The 23,038-nt window shown below is 40.9% G+C and overlaps 1 protein-coding gene across 3 annotated transcripts; it reads right to left on the minus strand.

The window, feature by feature from the left end:
- Positions 1-237: 237 nt before the first annotated feature.
- Positions 238-22,869, minus strand: LOC118264521 (Fanconi anemia group I protein homolog). 3 transcript variants are annotated; one of them, XM_050704683.1, is made up of 26 exons: positions 22,639-22,869; positions 22,443-22,556; positions 22,101-22,273; positions 21,544-21,711; positions 20,914-21,024; positions 20,310-20,440; positions 19,583-19,782; positions 15,563-15,690; positions 13,924-14,025; positions 12,964-13,178; positions 12,323-12,527; positions 11,767-11,934; positions 11,339-11,442; positions 10,613-10,770; positions 9,956-10,135; positions 9,457-9,645; positions 8,685-8,896; positions 8,018-8,197; positions 7,451-7,578; positions 6,729-6,922; positions 6,185-6,340; positions 5,491-5,689; positions 4,414-4,603; positions 3,115-3,307; positions 2,494-2,608; positions 238-462 (listed from the first exon to the last, which is right to left on the minus strand). In XM_050704683.1, the coding sequence occupies exons 1-26, from the start codon at positions 22,735-22,737 to the stop codon at positions 347-349; spliced, it is 4,128 nt and encodes a 1,375-aa protein (XP_050560640.1). In that variant the 5' UTR covers positions 22,738-22,869; the 3' UTR covers positions 238-346. The 3 variants fall into 3 exon arrangements, with proteins under 3 accessions (XP_050560640.1, XP_035432942.2, XP_050560642.1); XM_050704685.1 differs by lacking the exon at positions 238-462 and adding an exon at positions 2,059-2,141; XM_035577049.2 differs by lacking the exon at positions 13,924-14,025 and having other exon boundaries at positions 22,639-22,868.
- Positions 22,870-23,038: the final 169 nt, after the last annotated feature.

Consider the following 23,038-nt stretch of genomic DNA (forward strand, 5'->3'; position numbering starts at 1 on the left):
AATGTGCTACATTTGAACAACCTACAATCGTAACTCGGGCAAATTATGTAACTACAACTTTAGTTGAGGCTATAATAATATTTAGAGTAGCGTAACGTCACGCCTTTTATGCCCGAATGGGTAGGCAGAGATGCACATTACGGCTAATACCGCTATACAATAATAATATTTAGTTCTGTATTGGGCTAAAATGTTAAGAAATGCAATTTTCTTTTAGGGCATAAAATAGAAACACCATTACTTATAGAAAAATATGTAATTATATGATTATTATTCCTTAATGATTAATTTGTACTTAAGAACATTTATTGATCAATCTTATAATTATAGCAGAATATAGAATATTCTAGGAAACTCTTCTGCGCTTCCTTGTAGAAGCTTCTTCATCACTTCTTTCTTCTTGCTCCGCATCACTGGCAGCCTCTGTTATATCAGTCTCAGCATCATTAATGTCCGCCTCACCTGAGAAGAAATATTACGTTGTTAATAAATACAATTGACAAAACCACATTGCCTAGTTAGTTAATTACTGGTTAAGGTAACATATAATCGATTGTAAAATTATGTATAAATCAAATAAATACTTATTACCAATAGTAAACATTATCTTTATAAATAGGCTAGTTGCCTACGAACGAATTAAATACTTTTTGAATCATTGAAAACGATATTTTCTATTATTTTTATATGAAATGGTGCGGTATAACGGCATGAAATTTTTACGTCAAATAGACTTATTTCTAGAAAAAATGCTAGAAAAGTTCGAAATCTACTTAAGATCATCAATTCTATGATCTCCTCAGTCGACTACCCAATTCCACTGTATATCTGAAAACTTTCCATAAAGTATCACATACATACAAGGAAACCTCATAAAATACGATAACTATTTCTCGAGCATGTACGAAATCTCATTTACTTTTCCATGATCTAACATCGCTTCTCTTTTGAACACAGTCTACATGTATACAGTAAAGGAAATAAACAGAATCCTGTCAATTCTTGGAACATTGATATTGAATCAGCAATCTGATCTCATAATGTCACGAAGATACTATGAGAATTCTTGGAAATTGCACTTATGATATTGGGAGTACATAGTATTAGGATGTTTACTCATCTTGTTAAGTAGCCGACAAGGATACGGCGTATGAAGGTGATCCCGGACATTGACTCGCGACCGAAACTGTGTACTCTAATAAGTGTTCAAACAATATTTTCTCATCTATATTGGTTATAGTTAGTTGTATAATAAAGGTGAAATTTGTTTGTACGAAACTTAGAATAACAGAATATGAAAACAATATTTTTGATATCAATACAACGTTTGGATTTTGGAGAAAGATTTTGAATAATTAAGGATGGCTTTGGGGGAGCTCTATGTTCAGCAGTGGACGTCTTGTGGCTGCCACCACCTGATATGAACGTATGGTGAAGTACTTGAGAAAAACCTCATTAAAGGGGACGTAAGATGTCAAAAGAGGGCTAGCCATTGTTGAATTCCTGACTATAGTAATTTACTTCACGGTTCGACTGCACGGTTGGTGCGGTGGCTAGGTAACAGGCTACCGTGCAACGGTTCGATTCCCGAACGGAGCAACTCTTTATGTGATCCACAAATTGTCGTTTTGGGTCTGAGTGTCATGTGCATGTGACATTGTATGTTTGTAAACGCACCCAGGACACAGGAGAAAATCCTAGTGTGGGGCAACGTTTTAAAAAATAAAGTTAAGAGTATTCAAATGGTACAATGCGAGTGACCTCATCATAGGAGCCAATATTACGAATCATAGAACAAAAAGGCATTGACATGACATTGTATTTGTACAAATCCGAGTTATATTCTAAGAATGCAAGCTACCAACCGCATCTACATGATTAGCGGTCGAATGCAAATAACAGCACGAATTCTCAAAACCAATTCGTTTTTAGAGTATTTTAGGTGTTAACTTGTTAAGCAGTCTGCAAATATTTATTTAAATCATTATAGTGCTTTGACTTTGACCCAGAATTTGTTGGACATTTTTTAAACGTTCGTAATTTTGTGAAATATGGGCAATATAGTTCCAATGATTAACTAAAAAATAACGGTTTACTCACGCTGCACTCTTCATCAAGGACGCTGCTAATGATACTTTTCTCTGTTGATAATACGAGAGTAAACAGTGATTTTTATTTAATATAGTATGTCTCACGATAATTATTATTAAAATATAGTTCCAATGTATTTAGTTTCTAGGTATTCCCTGAAATATGGAACCGATTTAATGGCTTATGTTTAAATAAGTTTCGAGCTTCGAGGATCGAGTTCGCGAAACACGAGATTTTATATAAATGAGAAGATTTGCAAATGTATGAACGTGAAGGAAGGTAAATAAGTATTTAAGGGTCGTATTGGGTGGTGCTCTGTAGATTCTACTTACCCTATGAGATATAGACACAAGAAGTTTATGAGACGTGCGTTAGTTTAATAGAAAAGTTATAGATATTTACCTTCGTCTCTAGTTTCATCAGCTTGTTCCTGCGCGTTCAATACCTCTTGTAACACGGGCGCCTTGATCCTGAAGTCGCGGGCAGTGCCCAGGGATAGGTACTGTTGCCAGTTTAACTGTGATAATATAAAGAGTTGATTATTATAATGTTCTAAATAATTAACTAGGTTACTGTTACAATAATGTAAGTCTTCCCGAGTTCGATATACTGGGTATCGGATATCTACTTGCTCACTATAATTACTCCACATGTCATTCCAGACTATAATCTATCTCTGTTTGTATAAAATTTAATCTAAATCTGTCCAGCAGTTTTTTCGTGAAAGAGTAACAAACACGAACGAATGAACGAACAACTGTGTGAACGAAATGTGACTGCTGGGACTCGGGTTCGATTCCCGGGTCGGGCGAAGTATTGCTTGGCATTTTCGTTTTTTCGAAAATTTCTCAGTAGTAGCATGGAGCCTGGAAATGTGCCCGGTATATATAGACTTAACTCCTATTACATGGGACTTATAACCCAAATGGTGAAAATGTTTTTTTTTTTTTTGCCTACCCCTACGGGAATAAAAGGCGTAACGCGACGCGATATGAAAATTAGAATTACATTAATTGATGTTACCTTAGCCTTAGTAGAGAGCAATATGAGCCGCTTGCTAAACAGCTCGGCTTCGAGCACAAGCCGAGGTATGAGCTTGGTCTCCCGAAGTAGCTTGGTGGCGGTTTCCTTGTTCTGTGACGCTTCCAGGTACGTGATCAGGTTGTCCGTCACTGAAGACAGCTTCTTGCCGCATAGCTTTAGGAGGCGCTCGAAACTAAAGAGAGAGAAACAAGAGAGTTTTTAAAAGTCAAAAACTAAAGAAACTATAACAACTCACGTATTTTTGGAAAAAATGAATGAAAAGCAGATTTTTTAACTTTTTTTAAGGAAGTTGGTTTTAAGTAAAGTTCGATAAGGCATCTTGACGGTATTGGGGAGGCCTCTGATCAGGAGTAAACATCTTGTGTCGCATATGAAGACGATCACGATATAAAGTTAAAAGATGATTTTTAAATTATTATTTTAAATCGAAAGGCAGTAATACTTTATTTAGACCAAAACAGATTACGTAGATTCTCTCACAAATAAATAAAAAATACAAATCTTACAGTCCTCATAGCGCCATCGTAGTACGCAAAGTTTGTATTACGCACAATATTTTACGCATTACAAGAGTAGGTGAAAAATATAAGATTTTATACCCACATTTAGAGATGTCACTACACTACATTCATATAAGTCATCGATATTATTGGGCTTTTCCGTTTTAATATCCTTCCAAAAAGCCCATGCACCATAAAAGGAAAGCAAACCATTTTTGACAGACCATTTGAACAGATAATAAAATCACTATTTATACCAGCGCAGATATACTTCAAAACGGCAACAAAATACAGGAAAATAGTAACAGAATTAAACCAACAGAAAAAAGTTGTGAATATGACCAATATTAAGGCAAATTTTGGCAATCAGAGGTAAGGAAAAAGAGGATGGGTTTGCAAATTGCCTTTTAGCTTTCTGCCAAAGGTTTAAAAGTTCAGTACCCTTAGTACGAGTTTGCTTTACGTCGAACGAAAACGAAACGAGATCGCGTTCGGCGCTCTGATTGGTTGGTTTATTCGAGCCGGCCAATCAAAGCACCGAACGCGCTATCGTTTCGATTACTTTAAATGTAAAGCAAACTCATACTAAGGGTTTTTTTTTGAGGGGGGAAAATCATCCAATTACTTCTCCCGTCTTGGGCGAGGCAAGAGGGAGTGTCAGACTCTTACTGACTAAAAACCACCCCGTTCCTACTCCTGCTTTTCGAGCCGGAGCCCCGGTAAACCCGCTAGGTAGTCCGCAGCTCCGGGACTCATACTAAGGGTACAGTATGCTTACCGTACAGTCTGTGCCATGACGGGGTCTATCTGCTTGACGAGCGCGGCCAGCATGGAGTAGAGGCGGACGGCGGCGGCCAGGACCCTCTCGCTGGCCGCGCCCAGGCTGCAGCGCAACTTGCAGCACCCCGCCGTCCACGACGTCATCTGGCACAGCTGCAGCACTACCGACTTGTAGATCTCCGTCAAATCTGTAACATTCAAAATAGAAAATATAATTATAATTAAGCCAAAGTAATAAGTAAGTGGAAGGAAGGTAGGGAGGCCTTTGCCCTGCAGTGGGACGATCATGGCTGAAATCTAAATCTAATAAGTAAGTATACAAATATAATTGATAGCAAAATCCACGACTTTTTTAATTATGGAATAGTTTAAGGCGAACGAGCAGATAGCTTATTGTGTGATAAATAATTGTAGCCGCCGATGGACAATACATGGCAACACTAACGTGCTTGTAACTTTCTTTCAGAATTTGAATGCAATATAACTTATTAATTTTATACTAATAAATTGTAAGCAATATTGTCAGCTTCCAACCGGCCTATCTGGAGTTCATTGGAGGAGGCTTATGTTCAGCAATGAAGGTCTTGTGGCTGATATGATGATAATCAATATTGTCCGTCTGATGGTAAGCGGATACCGTAACCACACTAAGTGCAAATGCAACACTAGATACAAGTATGAATCACAAATTCGTTGAGAACCATTTGAGAAATTGTTCTATGATACCATCGATTCCCCAAAAATGATAACGATGGCACCATAAAGTTAATTGGATGAACTCATAGGCGTAGCCAGGGGGGGTTTTGGGGGTTCAAACCCCCCCCCCGAAAAATGCGTACCTAGACATTACAGAGCGTTATGTTTGTAGTTAGCATAGTACATCCCCTGTTTGGCAAAGGTCTGTATGACTACCTATGAATGTGTTTATTACATAAATGGTTTTTTTTTTCATGTATGAAGGATCATTTTTTTTTTTTTTGTTCACACTTTTCATGTGTCGACTTTCTTGAACCCCTCCCGAAACTAAAACCTGGCTACGCCTATGGATGAACTGTTGTTAAATGTATGCATGTACCTCGCATGATCCTCTGCTCGGCGCTATGCACGGCGAGCGCGGCGGCGGCGGCGAGGTCCCTTGCCCGCGCCAGTAGATGCTCGAGTCCCCGCGCCCGCGCCGCCAGCTGCCCGCAGATAGTCACCAGGACTGCGTGACCGGTGCGGGAGTCTATCCCGTGGAAGTTCTCCGTCTCTTCGCCTGCTGATGTGTCTTCTTCCTGTGAATGTTGAATGCAGTGTTAAAAGTATTGTGTTATTGGATATAGCATTAATGACGCGGATTCATGAGTAGGTATAGGTAAAGCTCAATAATAGAACTAAAAGAGTAGGCTACCCGACGTTGCCGCGTCTGTGCAGGCTGCTCATGGTGAAGAGTCTCTCTGTGACTCGAAACTAGTAGAGCTTTTCTCAATTAATAATATGGGAGTAAACCGTGATTTTTAGTTAATTTAGTATGTCTCACGATAGTTATTATAAAAATATAGAATTGAAAGAAAATTTATTTATTTACAAGCATTACACAAGAGACATGGAGTTGGAACACAACTTTGTGGCATATAGGAGTATGTTTTTAGTCTGTGTTATAAACTAAAAACAGAAGGGTAAGACTTGGCGTACACATTAATCTTCAGCTCTTTGTATCCCACAAACACGAAGTATTTGGCGAGAGCCTTTATCAAACTACAAAACCAAGTCTTTATACGAATCCTTACATCGATCCTGCCCAGCACGGTGGCGAGTTTGACGAGCAACTCGTCGAGCAGCGCGGCCTCCTGCAGCTCGCTGCAGCCCGCCGTCAGCACCGGCCCGACCAGGGACACGCAGTCCTGGGTACTCGTGCGGATGTAGTCTTCTAGCTTTACCAGAACCTGGACAGAACAGAATATAAAAAATATATAATATATGCTTGTTTCCTCTTCTTATAAACAGCATTTTTATAAGAAGAGGAAACAAGTAAACGAATTTCATGAATATTTTGTTTTTTGTGTTATTGTACTTAAAACTGCATGCATACGTCGTTACCTATAATTGTAAATACAGATAAGCCTATTTATGATGGTGACACTAAATAAATTAAATTAAAATGTTTTCAGCAATATCACTAAGTCTGCAATAGGTTCACAGATTTGTTATTACATGTTGTAATTCATTTAATAACTGACTAACAAAAATGTAATGTTCCAATGACTTGACTTTAGCAAAATATCATTGAATAATTGAAAATGTAACATATTAAATATTTCCAAATCATCATACCCTAGTCTTCAGCGGACAGGAAGCAGTAGGCGTCTCGAGCAACATGGCAGCAATCTGTATGAGTAGCTGTAGCTGCTTCTTGACGACGAGGTCCCTTTCATCCGGCACGCTGTCCGCCTCGATGTGTTGCAGCGCTGTGTGCACGTTGTCTAGAATACTCGCCAAACATTCCGACGCAGACTCGTTCGTACCCGCTGAAATAAACAAAGGAAATTATTAAGTTGCGAAAGTATAACCCCGTGTTATATGAATACAGTTAGACAAGTTATTTTGTACTGACTTCTGCCAGCAGATTCGCCCGCAGCCCCATTAGATAAGAATGAAAATAAGAGTCCTATGTGTTATTCCAAACCATAATCTACCCCTGTTCCAAATATCATCCCGATCCCTTCAGCCATTTTGACGTGATTGTATAACAAAAGTAAGATAATAAATATAGATTCTAAGCAGTAGCTACTATTATAATAACTTGTATCCTTTTTACGATAGCCATATATCTTTTGTAACGAATTACATACTAAATAATATGGTTGGTACCATATCTAACATCAATGACAAAGGTATACAAGCCTTTATTGAAACATCAATTCATCGAATCATCAATATACTGAGAATTACTGAAATCATTTATTTTGCCGGCTTAGAATTGGACATAACACCTTTTATCAGTCGACGAGGCAATTATTTTTTATTTATAATTAAACTAATATAGTAATACTCACTTATAATTGACAAGAAACAGTCCATCTTGAGCATGTAGAGAGGAGAGAACAACAAGGTGAGACATGTCTTGAACACCTCCAGACATGTTAGCGCGACCTGGTCGTCGAACCCGCACATGTTTTGGAATCTGTAATGTAAATAATTCAAATCATACTCATTGGTCTAATGTGTAAATTATTTTTGTTGACTCCTTAGTACCTTAGTACAGCTCGGTTGATGCAATTTGCAAATTAGTGAAACTTTAAAATTCGAAACACATTACAATAATAATAAAACATTTATTTCAGACCGTTTTTCTTTTATTACTCTTTATTTTATTAATTATTTAAATTTAAATCCTGTATAATAATATAGTAAAATAGCAGCAAAACTATTGCCATACACGGCACACATTCTAGATTAGACAGTTAATCAGAAAAATCAACCCAGGACCCGAAACTGAATTAAATATGCCTTGCACTGCAACAATACGTACAAAACAGTTGTTATCAGTTCTCAGTCACATTATAATGAGGTAAGTAAAACAAACCAAAAACAATTTCCCAAGTCCAATCAACCATTCTTACCTGACAACTGCCTTATTGTACAGTAATGTGGCAATTCTGACGACATTAGTAGCAACATCCTTCTTGTCTATATTATCAGTGAGCAGCACGGACTGGACACTGCGCAGTGCCCACATGTGGAAGTCCCGACGGGCGCGGATCTGGTTGCGTTGTTCTAGAGACGCCCAGCTTACTTCGTCACTGGAATATGATGGGTGAATAATTAATAGGGTCTGTTGCGAAAGTGGAAGGTTATTTGGGTGAACATCAAGGAGTATTTTGAATAATAGGTTGCTTTTTCATCAGAGATGTGCTATGCTACGTTGCTACGTTTACTCGCACAGCTACATAGCTTAGTATTGGTGGAAACGGTCACAGAGTTCCATCACTATTGGATGATTTTTGGCTTGAGTTATGGAGAGTAAACAGTTTCTATATAAAACACTAATCGCCGTACACAGAGTAATTTAATGATTCCTTTACTCAGTCCTTAGCAATTTTTTTCAGAACAAAATCGACTTACTAAGGAATAGTTTAAGCGATCATTAAATGTTTCTGAGTGCGGCAGTAATACTAGTTTTTCGTTTGAAACTTAATGGCAAGCCTGAACTCGTGATCTACCACTAGGCAAAGACAAAAAGAATATACCAATACAAATAAATAAAAATTAAACCAAAATAAAACATACCTATACAGCAACTCAATGATTTTCTGACAAAACCCTGGGTTCCACAGACATGGAAGTGGTTTGAAAGGTCCAGCTTTATCCTTCACCAGGTTAGACAGCTTCACAGGACCTTTCCCCTTCTCCTTCTGAGACTTTTGACTCTTTTGAGACTTCACCGTCTCTCGCGTCTCATTGAGAGACTTGTTGCCTTTCTTACTTGATTTCGGAAGGACCTGGAAATGGGAGTAAAACATTGTAAAGCTATAATCAACTAATCAATGTATCTGGGATCGTGGAAGATATGGACCAAGGTCACTGAGGGAGGGTAAGCAACAATCATCAAAGATTTTTATAATGTACAATCCACGAGACAAACGTTTCGAGACAAAAGCTACAATAGGCTTTTAGGAGTAAACCATAAATAGGTACTTTTGAAGTGTCAACGAATAAAGAAAAAAATAATAGTCTGTCCGTCAGTGAAGTTAGACGCTTGCTCCGAAGTGTAGCTTCGAATGGAGAAGAACGAGAAAGAAACTCCATTCGTTACTCTTTTAAAAACCCTCCTTTTTCCTTACTTTCAGGCCATATGTATTATTACGTTTTTAGTATTCTAAGTATGTACAATATATTTCTACTTAACTACTTGCTTCCAGCTCAACAACAAATTAATCTCTTTAAATACATTGAAAATCTGTTGAAGGCGAATCCTCCGCTAGCACCGGTCACTTTTGCTCCCCCCTCCCCCCTCCTCATGGCGTTAAACATCAGAAAGAAGATATTAATAAAAGTTTACCTTAGTCTGTTCCAACAGTTGATTGCATGCTTTAAACAGCTTGTACAGCTTGGTGGCGGTGTCCTCGCTGGTGAGGGTCCACTGCATGACGGTGTGGGCTATAAGGGCCTCGTAGCAATGTAGCGTCTGCTGGACTTTCAAACTCTTCGCCTTTGATTCTGGTGTCAAGTCTGACAGGTTGGCCTCTTCCTGTTATGGGAAATTCATATTTATTTTTATTGAATTAAAGCTCCAACCTTTGTGACGTGAGGTAAAATCATAAAGCTATTGCCGCTATGTTCGGCTCCTATTGATCGTAGCGTAATGTTCTATAGGTAGGTAGGTATAGCCTTCCTCAATAAATTAATATCTAACACAAAAATAATTATTCAAATCGGACCAGTATTTCCGGAAATTAGCGTAGTCACACAAATAAACTTTAGATTTATTTATATTATGTAACACATCCACATTTTTATACAATTCCTTTAACAAGCATTTTATCATAAAATGTTCTCACCATATCAATATCGAAGAAGCTGTCAGCGTCACAGAGTTGCTGCATGACCCTATTGAGCTTGCTTTTCAAGTAAGCATGGCCGGTCTCCACGACCTGGCTGGACAGGATGTCCTCCAGGTCCTCGATCTCAGTGGTCTGTAGGAACTGGGCCACTGCGAATAGGAGCTGGCCTATTGGCTCCTAGTGGTAGAAGGGATGGGGGGATTAAATAAAATATGTGTTAATTGGTGTTCTGATCCCCAGATCGGGCATAGGTTTTTTAGGTTTTTATTTTTAAAAACACAAAAATTTTGGAATTTTGTTCTGAATGCATTTATAAACACAAATTGTGGATTGTACTTATGTTAGCTTAGCGTTGCTTATCAGTCGATTATCCAGTCACAATGCCAACCATTCAATTAATAAAACAATCTACAAAGCCATTTAAATAAAAAAAACAAAATCATAATATAACAATCTGAAGAAATAAAACGATTCTTTTTAACAGTCTTCTTAAGTTTTTGACTGCCAACAGAAAACTGTTGAAGGCAAATCCTCCGCTAACGTCGGTCACCGGTGACCACCATGGCGTTCAATGTGTTAGGTAACCTATTTAAGTCCTCGTTATTCCTATGCTATTTTATATTCCACAGTAATTTTATGAATTTCAATACTCACAGTCAACACAACATTAACGCCGTTGACCTGCACACATTTGTCGATGAGCAGGGAGCCAGCAGTCACGTCCTCAGGCAGGTACTTGACCAAGTGGTCGTGAAACAATTCTAGGATAGTCTCGTGTAACATCGGCTTGTCTTTTGCACAGTCGTATAGTTCTGTAAATAAAAATACAATACGATGTATTAAGATCTACCGTTTATGTAAGGTAAACTAATATAAGAGAGAGGTTGTAAGGTAATACTACATTATTTTATACATCCAATACCTTTATGCCTTGTTCGCATTATTCTAATATTTTAGTCCAGTAGGGAAGTACATACGATCTCGCTGTTGTCCCAAAATCGAAGCCTGAGAGAGCTACTAAATACTCGCTACTTGACTAAAATATTAATGTAGTGCGAACAAGGCATTAGTACGAGTTTGTTTTACGATTGACGAGCTCAAAACGAGAACGCATTCGGCGCTCTGATTGGTTAGTTCATTCTAGCCGACCAATCAGAGTCAGAGTGACGGGGAGTCAGAGGATGCAGGTGGCGACTTGTCGTTCTACGTGGAGGACCAAGGGGAGGCCTTTGTTCAGCAGTGGACGTCTCTCGGCTGATGATGATGATGATGATGAATCAGAGTGCCGAACGCACTCTCGTTTCGTTTTCGTTCAACGTAAAGCAAACTCGTACTAAGAGTACAGATGTCCAAACCAAGTATAAAACAGATATAACTTACGTGAATACAGCAGTTGTTTGACGAGCGCGTCTTGTACGAGGCACCGTCGCAGTATCGATACTACTTCCATACACATCCCCTCGTTGCGGACTCGGGAGGTCACACTGTGACATAAATAATGTATTTGTAAATGTGTAAGGATTTAAAGAAACTCCTCGAAGTGGTACAAAGGGGTGAACATAACGTAACACCGTCTTATTGCCAGTTATGCTTAGAGTACTTGAAAGTTTCAAAATCAAAAATCCCAATAAGACTTTGACTTGGTATAGTAGCAATGCGTAATAGGAGCAAATCTGCCTTGTTGCATTACTAGCGAAAAGTGCGCGTAGACATAAGCGAGATACAATATATTTTTATGGTCATATATAAAACCAGATAAGGATGAAATAATGATGCGAAATAAAAGATATATTAAAACAAATACTTACGCCGCCCCATTCTGCGTAGTATGCAGGTCCACCGTGAGCTGTGTGAGGTAGGAGTGTCCGCTGTGCAGGTCGCTGCAGGTCTGGGAGCTACTGCTGGGCGCATTCACGCGCACGTTGCGCAGGACCGACAGGAACCCGGACAGCGCCAGGCAACGGTGCTGGGAGTCCCTGGGGGGAGGAGAGAGGGGTTTTAGGTGTGATATGGGCTGTATAGTTGTGGTAGAACATTGGTCGTTACATATAACGACCAAATCTTATGAGTTTAACATACATTTATTGTACATGTTCATACACACGGGCGTCAATAATAGAAGACACTATAAAATTAACGTATTAAATTCTAAGTCAGATTAAAACTTTTATTTTTATTTTAAGCATTGCCTCGCACTACGATTTTCTCCTGTATCGTGGGTGCGTTTACAAACATACAAATTCACATACACATGACACCCAGACCCGAAACAACAATTTGTAGATTACACAAAAAGTGCGGGAATCGAATCCGCGACACGTTGTGCGTGTAACTTGTAAACATACTAAAAAATCTCCTACTTACCTGGAATAAAGTCCTTTTCGACACACCAGGACGAGAGTATCTCGAATCCTGGTACTGAAGTTGAAGAGTGGATGTACAGCATCCAGTATTGCTGCATGAGCCTTGTATCCAGCTGGAGACGGCTGGCAGTTCTCTAGGATCATGCTCAGCTGGGGACAACGTTCCACTGACACGGGCGTCAACTTGCACAGCACGTACAGGCATTCTGGTGAAAGAGAAGATTTGTGGCAGGTTTAAGTATGATCTAGACTAATAAATAAAATTGAAGTGTCTGTTTGTAATATTAATATAACCGCTTTTTATTACATGCATATGAATATACATACTATAGTAGTAACATGGTCTGTCCGTCTGTTTGTTTGATCCGGCTAATCTCTGAAATGGCTGGACTAATTTTGACAACTAGTCACTAAATCCACGTGAGCAAACCTACGGCCATCAGCTAGTACACAGTAACGTAACACATTTTTTACTATACTTGTCCCGTGTCTCCCGCGCGGTTCTAATCGCCGTAGTGAAACAAAAAAAACATTTTGAACCAGTAATTCCGGAGTCTAGCACTTTCAAACAAACAAACAAACAAACAAACTCTTCAGCTTACATATCAAAGTATAGATAATAATAATAACAATATACAATACCTGCATACTGCCTCAACGCGGTCTCGGTGCACAGTTTATCAGTGAGCTGCTGTAGTATAAAGGGCGCGGTCTCAGGCTGCGCCTTGCTCAGGCGCACCAGTATGAGCTTGCCGTGCGACCAACATGTCGAGGCCAGCGGCTTCACTCGCGACACCGACAGTAGAAGGAACGCGAGGTTGATGAGACCCGCCACTGTCAGCTGACGGTGGTTCTTACTATAATTATGTAAAAAGGGCAAGGTTAGTTTATTTTCTTGTAAAAAAAACGTTGCCTCACACTACGATTTTCTCCTGTGTTGTTGTTCTCGTTGATGGGCCCGGAACAACAATTTGTGGTTCACACAAAGATATGTTCCATGCGGGAATCGAACCCGATACCCATTGCGCGGCAGTCGATAGCCCTACCACCGCGCCAACAGTGCCGTTACAAACGTGCGAACTGTCTTAAATCATTTTTATCTGATCTCTAGCTCACACTGCTAGTGTTGTGTGTAACTACAAAGAAGGAATTGATCGATAGTCATAAGCAGGTAATTAGGAAATAACTATCATGAGATACACTAAATAACTAAAAAAATAATGGAGTAAAGCTCTACTAGTTTCGAGTAACAGAGGGACTTTTTATCATGAGCAGCGTGCGCAAACGCAGCACGCAGCCTACTGAAACTAGTAGAGCTTGTCTCCTTCAATTTACCTGACTAAACCGTGATTTTTTTAGTTAATTAATTAATTAATCGATAACGAGTTTTGACGTAGTAGTTCGCACGTTTGTAATGGCCCAAATAGTATAGTTATGTATATGTTATAGTGATGAATGTATAATGTATTCTGTAATATAAATAAATGATTCAGGGCGTCACAAAAAGCTGGTGTGAAACAACGCTGCGTCATATTACGCCGTGTGAATGCAGTTACTGGGGTGCCAATACATCACCCGATCCCCAAAAGGCCAGTTACGCACATACTTGTCCTGTGGTTAATGAACCATTCATATTGACTTTGGCTTTGTGTATAAACACATCCTTGGATCGCACCAATGTATGTCGGTTTCTCGTGTGCCGGACTATACCATGAAAAAAAAACTTAATTTAATGATTGAAATGTAAAAATCATGCTCATGCACGTCACGTCCACCTCAACATCCTGTTACAATCAGGTTTTAATACTAAGGGTCCGTTCACACAGACCGGCTCGGAGAGGAGAGCAAATTTTTATCACGTTGAAAACAGAGTTTTAAGTATTTATTTATGTGTATTAAGGTTAATTTTAATGAGCACTGTTTTTGTCAATAAAAATGCTTGACAGCGCTTGATGTGAACCGGTTGGCTCCTTGCGCTTCCAGCCGATCTATGTGAAATAGTTGGCGACTCCGCTGCGACCGACTCCAAGCATATACGATCCAGTCTGTGAAAAGAAAAATGCGCACCGATGCTCTCCGAGCCGGTCTGTGTGAACGGACCCCAATACTTCATTAATTCATTCGTTTATTTAATATAACATTCATATTTTGCCAATTATGTCATGCTTCCTGTGTAAGGTAAAACAAACTTGTTATCAAAAAACTCTAAACAACATTCTTTTACAAGCAATTTTGAAAATTTTAACTTTAACAAGCATTTCTATAACAAGCCAGGATCTGAATCTCGCAGGTTCAGACCCTAAACCCCTCGGCATGATAATCACACTTGTAACCACTTCACCAACCAGGTACTTTTTTAAAAGTATAGGCTGGCAAACAAAAAGACTCTTGAATCCAATTCTGATCGATCGACATTGATATTGTGAAATTTCGTACTCTTGAGTTGGAACACCAGCGCCCAGTGCATCCGTATTGCGCGGTTTAGCTTTATATTCCGTACTGAATGCTATGCAGCTACGATTCTCGAAAAGCAGGAGTAGGAACGGGGTGGTTTTTAGTCAGTAAGAGTCTGACACTCCCTCCCACCTCGCCCACGGCGGGAGAAGTCATTGGATGATTTTCCCCCTCAAAAAAAATGCAGCTACGATTGAGGTTGTATAGTTTTGACATTCAATAATTATTTTGATGTTATTGTAATGAAAATGAAATGATAGTAAGATTGGCTTCAAGAGTAAGCGCACTGATAGTATGCGGCGCCGTCTATGGACACAAGTGGTTTTTCGGCCTTTTGGGGTCAGGAATTATTGGAATGTGGATTTGGGGATTGGCTTTGGGGGATGAAAGATTGTGCCGAAACACAAAACAAGCGATTTTCTGTGAAGTCTACTACAAATTACTATGTGGCAACTACATGAATACTAAAGCTAGAGTCCGATAAAGTTTGTGACTATGTATTAACATAGTGACAAACTTAAGCATGAATAGGGATGATGACGAAAGGTTATGAAAATGAAACATTAATATTTTTAGTTAGTTAGACAATGAAAAGTTATTAGACATGTAAATGAATAAAAATGTGTGTCAAATGTTTGAAATGAATAATGTAGAATTAATTAAAGTATATTAATGATTGATTCATCAACGAATCAATGAAACACTTGAATGAACACTTTTACATGTCAAAATTATTCTAAAAAAATCTAATTGGGGTCGGCTTCATCATCCCTATTGTAGTACTTACCTCTCCGTGGTGAGAACCTTGAGTAGACTAACTATGTCCACGTCTGGTGGTAGCACGGCGCGAACCCACGCAGACTCCCGAGCTCGGAACTCGTCCATGCTGCGCTGTTCTATTGCTGACTTTACCAGCTGAAAAGTATAACATTATTTTTTTTTTTTTTTTTTTTTATTGTTAAATGGGACGACGTTTGGCCGCTATCTCACCTGATGGTAAGTGATGATGTGGCCTACGATGGAGCACGTCTGCCCATTAGCAACCTATTCACTCGGGCTTTGAAGACACCCAGGTTATACCCATCAGGAAACACAGACTCCGGCAAGGAGTTCCACTCCCTAGCAGTTCGCACAAGGAAGCTTGAAGCGAAGCGCTTCGTGCGTGTGGGTGGGATATCCACCATGAATCGGTGACGCCTCGCCGATTGTCTTGTGGTTCGATGATGGAAAGGACTAGGAGGAATCAAGTTGTGCAATTCCCCCGCACACTCTCCGAAATGTATCCGGTAAAAAACGGAAAGGCTTGCGACCTTGCGCCTGTGTTCAAGGCTTTGAAGCCGGGCCTCCACAAGTGCATCATCGTTGATGAGCTTCTTGGCACGCCTTTCAATGTGTTCGAGCGCATCCAGCTGGCATTTAGCCGAGCCGTCCCAAAGGTGAGAACAGTACTCCATACATGACCGAACCTGCGCTTGGTACAGGCTCAGCAGTTGTTCTGGTGTGAAGTACCGTCTCACCTTCGAGAGGATACCCAATTTCCTACCAGCCAGATGCGCCTTCGACTCTATATATGAGCCGAAGTTTAGCGTTGGCGATAGAGTTACGCCAAGAAGCTCTAGATGATCCGATACTGGAACAGATACATTTCGGAAAGTAGGAGCCAGCGGAAATTGACTCCGTTTGGCGGAGAATAGACACGCCTGGGTTTTGGTAGCGTTGAACTTGACCAAGTTGGCGTCTCCCCAATCGGAGACCGCCTTCAAGGACGAGTTCAACCGTTCGACCATGGATTCTCTTAGAGACTGGATCTGTGTTCCGCTAGTCCGCGCATCGGACACATACCTTTCAACAACTGTGCTGTCATCTGCATACCCAAAGATACCGGGCTTAAGCAGGTCGTTGATGTGCAGCAAAAAGAGCGTTGCTGAAAGTACTGACCCCTGAGGAACTCCGGCGTTGATGCCAAATTGGTCAGACGAGCAGCCATCGATGACTACTCGAATTGACCGATCCCTCAGGAAGTCTGCAATCCATTTGCACAGATCAGTGGGAAGTCCATATGCAGGAAGCTTGCCGATAAGGCTGTCGTGCCACACCCTATCAAAGGCCTTTGATATATCGAGCGAGACCGCTAATGCCTCCCCGTGCTTCTCGATGGCCTCGCTCCAGATGTGAGTGGCATACGCAAGAAGGTCCCCAGTAGATCGGTTGCGGCGAAACCCATATTGCCGATCGCTGAGGAGGTCGTTACCTTCAAGGTATGCCAGGAGCCTGTTGTTAAGTACACGTTCCATACTCTTGCAGAGTATGGACGTGACCGAGATAGGTCGGTAATTATTAGGGTCGGCACGACTACCTTTTTTGGGCACAGGCTGCACGTTGGCCAGCTTCCATGCAACCGGCACTTGACCCGTCTCCAAGGAAAGGCGAAACAGACGTGTCAGGACTGGAGACAACTCAGGCGCACAGGTTTTTAAAACTACGGCTGGGATTCCGTCGGGTCCACTGGCCTTGTTCACGTCGAGATTACGCAACGTCTTATACACCTCCTTCTGTCGGATGCGAATTTTGGACATTTTCGTCTCGCATACGTTATGTAGAGAAGGAGGTATAGCGCCACCAGTATCAAGACGTGAAGACTCCGCAAATAGAGAAGCAAACAAGTTCGCTTTCTCTACTGCGGTGTGAGCCAGCGTCCCGTCAGACCCCAGGAGAGGCGGTAGTGAGGGGCGGCAGAAGTTCGATTCAACCGCCTTGGCCAGGGACCAGAACGCTTTACTGCCCGCTGGGTAGGAAGCCAGTTTGTTCCCTATTCGGCCAATGTGGTTGAACCGAGCCATCCGCAATGCCTTTTTGCACGACTTGGCAGCCCGGTTGAAGGCTCTCTTCTTCTGAGGAGTGTCGCCAGCCTTACGGCGCCTGGCATCCACCCATGCCAAGTATGCCGCATGCTTTCGCGCCTCAGCACGTCCGCAGTCGGCATCAAACCATGGACGAGTGCCACCGATAGATGGTGCGTCCGAGAATGGGATGTAGTATTCCATGCCCTGACGCACCACCCCGGCTACGGCATCCGCACAAGCTGACGGGTCACTGGATGAGAAGCAAACAGGCCGCCAAGGATAGGATGCAAAGAAAGATCGCATCCCATCCCAATCTGCTGACTTGTACCGCCACATCCGCCGAGATCCTCTGGGACTGGGATCCTGCGGGGAGTGTGTGGATACAGATTTCACCAGACAGTGGTCAGAACTACCCAGGGGTGATGAAACTGACACTGAGTAGCTGTCTGGATCAGTTGTCAGCAGAAGGTCTAAGCAGTTGGCAGTTTGCGTATCGACATCAGGCACCCTTGTGGCCTCATGGACCAGCTGGGTCAGGCCAAGCGTCAGCGCAAGCTTACGCATCTCCCTCCCAGCATGGTCAGTGCACTGGTATGGGAACAGCCACTCCTGGTGATGGGCGTTAAAGTCCCCCAGTAACACGAACTGGGCCGAAGGGTACCTCCGCCGAGCCGTATCCGCCGCCTCCTCAAGGTATTGCGCTAATCTGGTCGTCTCCAAATCTCCGCTGTGCGACCGATAGACACAGGCATAGAGAATTTTCTCCATGCCTGTGTCCACCAGTATCCACAATGTAGAGTAACTGGGGTCTTCAAAGTCTCGGAGACGCCGGTAACAGACGCCGTCCTGGACGTACAGGCATACGCCTGCACGGGCAACAAAATTGTGCTCCAGGGTAAAACCTGGGTAGTTTAGGTACGAAGCGTCGGACGGACATCTGATCTGGGTCTCCGAGAGAAACAAGAGCGTGGGGTTCTCGGTCTCAAGATGGTGATGGACCGCATTGAGATTGGAGTGCAAGCCTCGGATATTAGAGAGGTGCACTTTGAGGGAGAGGAGTGCAGCCGCTGTTTAACCCTTTTCTTAGCTCTTGTTTTCATTAAGGAGTGTGAGGTTGCTGAGAGGATGGCAGTGAAATGTTCCTCCACACAGGCGACCCCAGACGCGCACTGCAGTTAGCTACATCAATGGGAGGCCAGCCTGGAGACTGCGGGGACGCCCGAGCCCCCCATGAATATCCATCGGGCCCTCTCGTCCGGTCGCCAACCGGCACGATGGCGTATCCATGGGATTTTTCGCTAGATGGCGGGGCAGCCTTTCACGTGTGGCTAGCACGCTAATTGGGCCCCCAACTATCTGCGGTCGGCCAGCGGTGCACCGTGCCTCGGATCCCGCTACCCTCCGCGACTGGCCACCCGATGCAGCCACACCAGCGCGCGCCAGACCGGTCTACCCATAGTGGAACAAACATTTCGACCCATCCTCTCATCTCATTATATTTAACTCATTATATTTAAAGTAGTGGCTTAATTACAAATAATATTTATGTAAGGTAAAATGATAACTGAACTGTAGTTTAGTTAGGCGGGGGCAGGGCAGTCGTTAGGCGACCACTAAAACGAAAGTACTGTACTCTTTTGTGTTTTAGGTAAGTTTTACTGCACTGTGTATAGCGGGTTCGATTCCCGCACGAAATAACACTTTGTGTGATCCACAAATTGTTCTTTCAAACCTGGGTGATAAATTACAAGAAAAAACTCTAGGATGGAGCATCGTTAGTTTAAAAAAAAGAAATAAAAATCTATATAAACACATCAGTTTAACAAACTTATCACACTCAGGTGCGAAACAACACGAACCCGCGGCAGGTTGGATACCAGCCGATCAGTAATAAATGTTGTTTTATAATTAGGAATAGCTAAACAATGATGAAAGATAATTAAACAATACAAGTAAGAACTCACATTTAAGCACACAGTTTTGAAATCACCTCCTTTTTCTGACATAGCCATAGCCAGATCTATGATAAAGGGGGATCTCAGCAACTGGGTCTTCGGCCAGTTCTTCAAGTGCTTCCGAATTATCTCAGGGTCTGCAGCACCCCGCGTGAAGTGGAAGATGCAGGTCGATAGACAGCGGCTTATATCCTCGGCGCTGTGTGATGCTGAAAAAAGTAGATAGTAAATATGTATAGGTTGTTACAATGTGTTGGAGTCACAAAAACATTCATATCGCCTAACAAACCTTGACTGTAAGTTAAGTAAAAATCAGAAATGTTTTGAAACATTCTTGAGATGTTGCCATCATCAATTTATTGAGATGATTAATAAAGGAGGATAAATTACCAGACTGAGGGTGCTTTTCCACCAGAGATGTGATATGTGAGAGATGTGCTATGCTACGAAGATGTAATAGTCAAGCTGTGACCGTTTCCACCGATACTGAGTTTTGTAACTGTGCGAGGAAAATGCGCAGCTCGAGTATGCGATGTATCGATAGCAGGGAAGCCATCCACAACACACATCCATAGCACGCATCATTCCATATAAAAAACTTAGCTTAACTGAGTCCATTTCCACCAGTGCTAAGCATCCACAGCAACGTAACCCGTAACGTAGCACATCTCTGGTCAAACCCTAACAAATTAATAAACGATATAGTTGTATATCATATTATGACTTCGTAACTCACCAATATCATCTAAGTCAATAGTGGTAGATTCCGAGTCCTGTGGCGGCGGCTCCAGCTTGGCGTACAGACGCACGCTAAAGTAGTGGTTCAGGTGGGCCAGCACTATATCGAAGTCATATAACCGACATAATCTGGAATACAAATAACATTAAATGTATTTATGATAGAAGAAAGAATAAAATGAATAATGGGAAGAAAATAAATTATTGTGGAATTCGCTGCGGTTCAAGAATTACTATAAAATTAATCATTCAAGGGCAACGTCACGCCTTTAATCCCTCAAGGGGTAGGCAGAGGTGCACATTACGGCACGTAATGCCGCCATACAATGTACACCCACTTTTCACTATTTGTGTTGTAAGTCCCATGCAATAGGGGGTGAGCCTATTGCCAAATACTGGGCACAATTCCAGACTCCGTCGTAGCGAGAAATCTTACTCGCTCTGTCTGGTAAAATAAATAGCTCTTACCAAACGTAAGAGCAATTTATTTAGTGGATTTATAAATACATAAAATTTCTACCATTTTATACATATCACACTGATTATTATTGGTCAGACATGATAGTTCACTTCTAGGGCCAAATGGCAATAATGATAATTACCTGAGCATCTGATGTATTAGCGGTGGTATATCATCTGGTGCTAAGTCGTTGATATACGAACAAAACTTGTTCACAAACTTCTTGTGGTCATTTCTCGACAACTGTATGTACCTGCAAGTACCATAAGTTTATTTAGTTACATTATTTGTTTGGTATATGGTGAAGGAAAAATCGTAAGGAAACCTGGGCTTATTTATTTATTCTATATAAGTTTAAATCACGAAACTGCTTTAAGCAAGCATAGCAACTCAAACCTTATCCATGTGAGAAGAGGCCTTTGCTCAGCAGAGGACACAAATAGGCTATTGGTGTTTGTTGTTTGGATGATAGATACATTTGATTTTACTAGGTATTAGGTATCATACTAATTTTAAAAGTATGATAAACTTGCTAATATAAATACTCCCAAACATACATGATACATGAGCATTTATTTAAGTATGTTTATAAATTGTCCATGCAAAACTATTAAACAGTCCAAATGAAGTATGGCATACCTATATGGTAGTCTGTTATAATAAAAACATAGACACAAATTCTTCAATATTATACAATTGATAGCTGCTTACATAATGTATGGTGCATTGTCTGCGTAATTGCCTCCTATTCCATAAAAAAGGTCTGACTTACTTGAACATGGCAGCCATCGGCACAAGTTGTTTCTCCAGCCATTTGTATTGGTACAGCGTCTGTACGCACTGATCTTTGAACTCCGCTACAGTTAAATCTGAGCCGCAATGCTTGATTGTCTCATGCTCACTTAAAGCATTAAAGCACTCGGGTATAACATATTTCCAACTGGAAATTAAAATAAGTGTTTAAGGTATATCTTTTTCTATAGTCAGTCAAGTTGTTTGGTATATAGATAACAAAATAAAGACTCCATGCTGATACTGATACTACTATTATATTAAATTGTATGCTTTTTAAAGAAGCCACAGTAACAATCGGAACAGTAGCCAATTAATGATCACAATCTCTGTACTGAATCAGTTCCCTTAGTACCAGTTTACTTTATGTTTAAAGTAATCGGATTCAAAACAATAGCACATTTGGCACTCTGATTGGTTGGTTTATTTGAGGCGGCCAATCTGGGTGCTGAATGAGCTTTCGATTTTGATTACTTTAAACTAAATCAAACTCATACTAAGGGCTACCGCAGCCAATATACTGGACTATATACATACGTAATATTAACATCATTGTCTTGTATAATGGACTCAATGCTTTCATTGACCCAGCGTACTATGTCATCCACCGGCAACTTGGGAAACTCCACACATATCCTGCCACACATCTCACTACAGTGAGTCAGAGATACGGACTCTTTTCTCAGAGTCTGCAGAATTAGGTCCACAATCTACAAATCAGAATAGTAAAAGAAATTATTCGTAAACGCAATAATATAATTTTAAATTCCTGTACATTCCTTATATTTACAGTCTACACCATATGAAACAGAATGATTATTTTTTTTTAAACATCCTAGGAAACATGTCAGAACATGTTCCGGCAAAATTAAGGTTTACCTGAGACTTTATCTTCGAATTCGCATCCGAATTATCAGGAAATCCATTGAGGATGCAGTTTATTGCGTCTCCAAAGTCTCGACATAATACTGTTTGTGGTACAAACTTGAGTATCTGAAACAATTACATTATCGTTACCTGTCTGCAGGCAAATTTTTTTTATAAAGATTTAATTTCGTAACAAAATTTCGCCAACCTGTTCGACATGCTGCCTACAAAATTCGTATAACTCTACTCTTGGGTGAGCCAGACGTCCATATTCCTTTATTGTACTAATTAATTTATCGTACTCCATGTTGTCGGATATTATTCTTTGTTTACAATTTTACATGTGACGCCATGTCATGCCAAGCCGAATATTCAAAAAATATCAAAATTCAAAATATCAACAAACAACCATCCACAGATAAACCAAATTAACTGTCAAGTGTCAAATACTCATATAGCTCATATTTACTCTATGGTCCGTGTCTATGGTTCCGATAAGCTCGCTTGACATGAACACTGGCAACACTCACGAAAATACGAAGGCGACGGTCCAGTGCTCAATATTTCACACTTTGAGCATATTGAACAGTAGTTTCATGAGAAGAAAA

This window comes from Spodoptera frugiperda, chromosome 26 (assembly GCF_023101765.2).
Source record: "Spodoptera frugiperda isolate SF20-4 chromosome 26, AGI-APGP_CSIRO_Sfru_2.0, whole genome shotgun sequence".
Taxonomy (NCBI): domain Eukaryota; kingdom Metazoa; phylum Arthropoda; class Insecta; order Lepidoptera; family Noctuidae; genus Spodoptera; species Spodoptera frugiperda.

Excerpts from the sequence above, each read along its gene's own strand:
- LOC118264521 (XM_050704683.1), bottom strand. The coding sequence starts at position 22,737 with ATGGAGTACGATAAATTAATTAGTACAATAAAGGAATATGGACGTCTG. Across the intron at positions 14,026-15,562 it reads AAGGTTCTCACCACGGAGAG|TCCGGCACACGAGAAACCGA; the intron begins GTAAGTACTACA and ends TTCATGGTATAG. Across the intron at positions 5,690-6,184 it reads CCGTGCTGGGCAGGATCGAT|GAAGAAGACACATCAGCAGG; the intron begins GTAAGGATTCGT and ends CAACATTCACAG.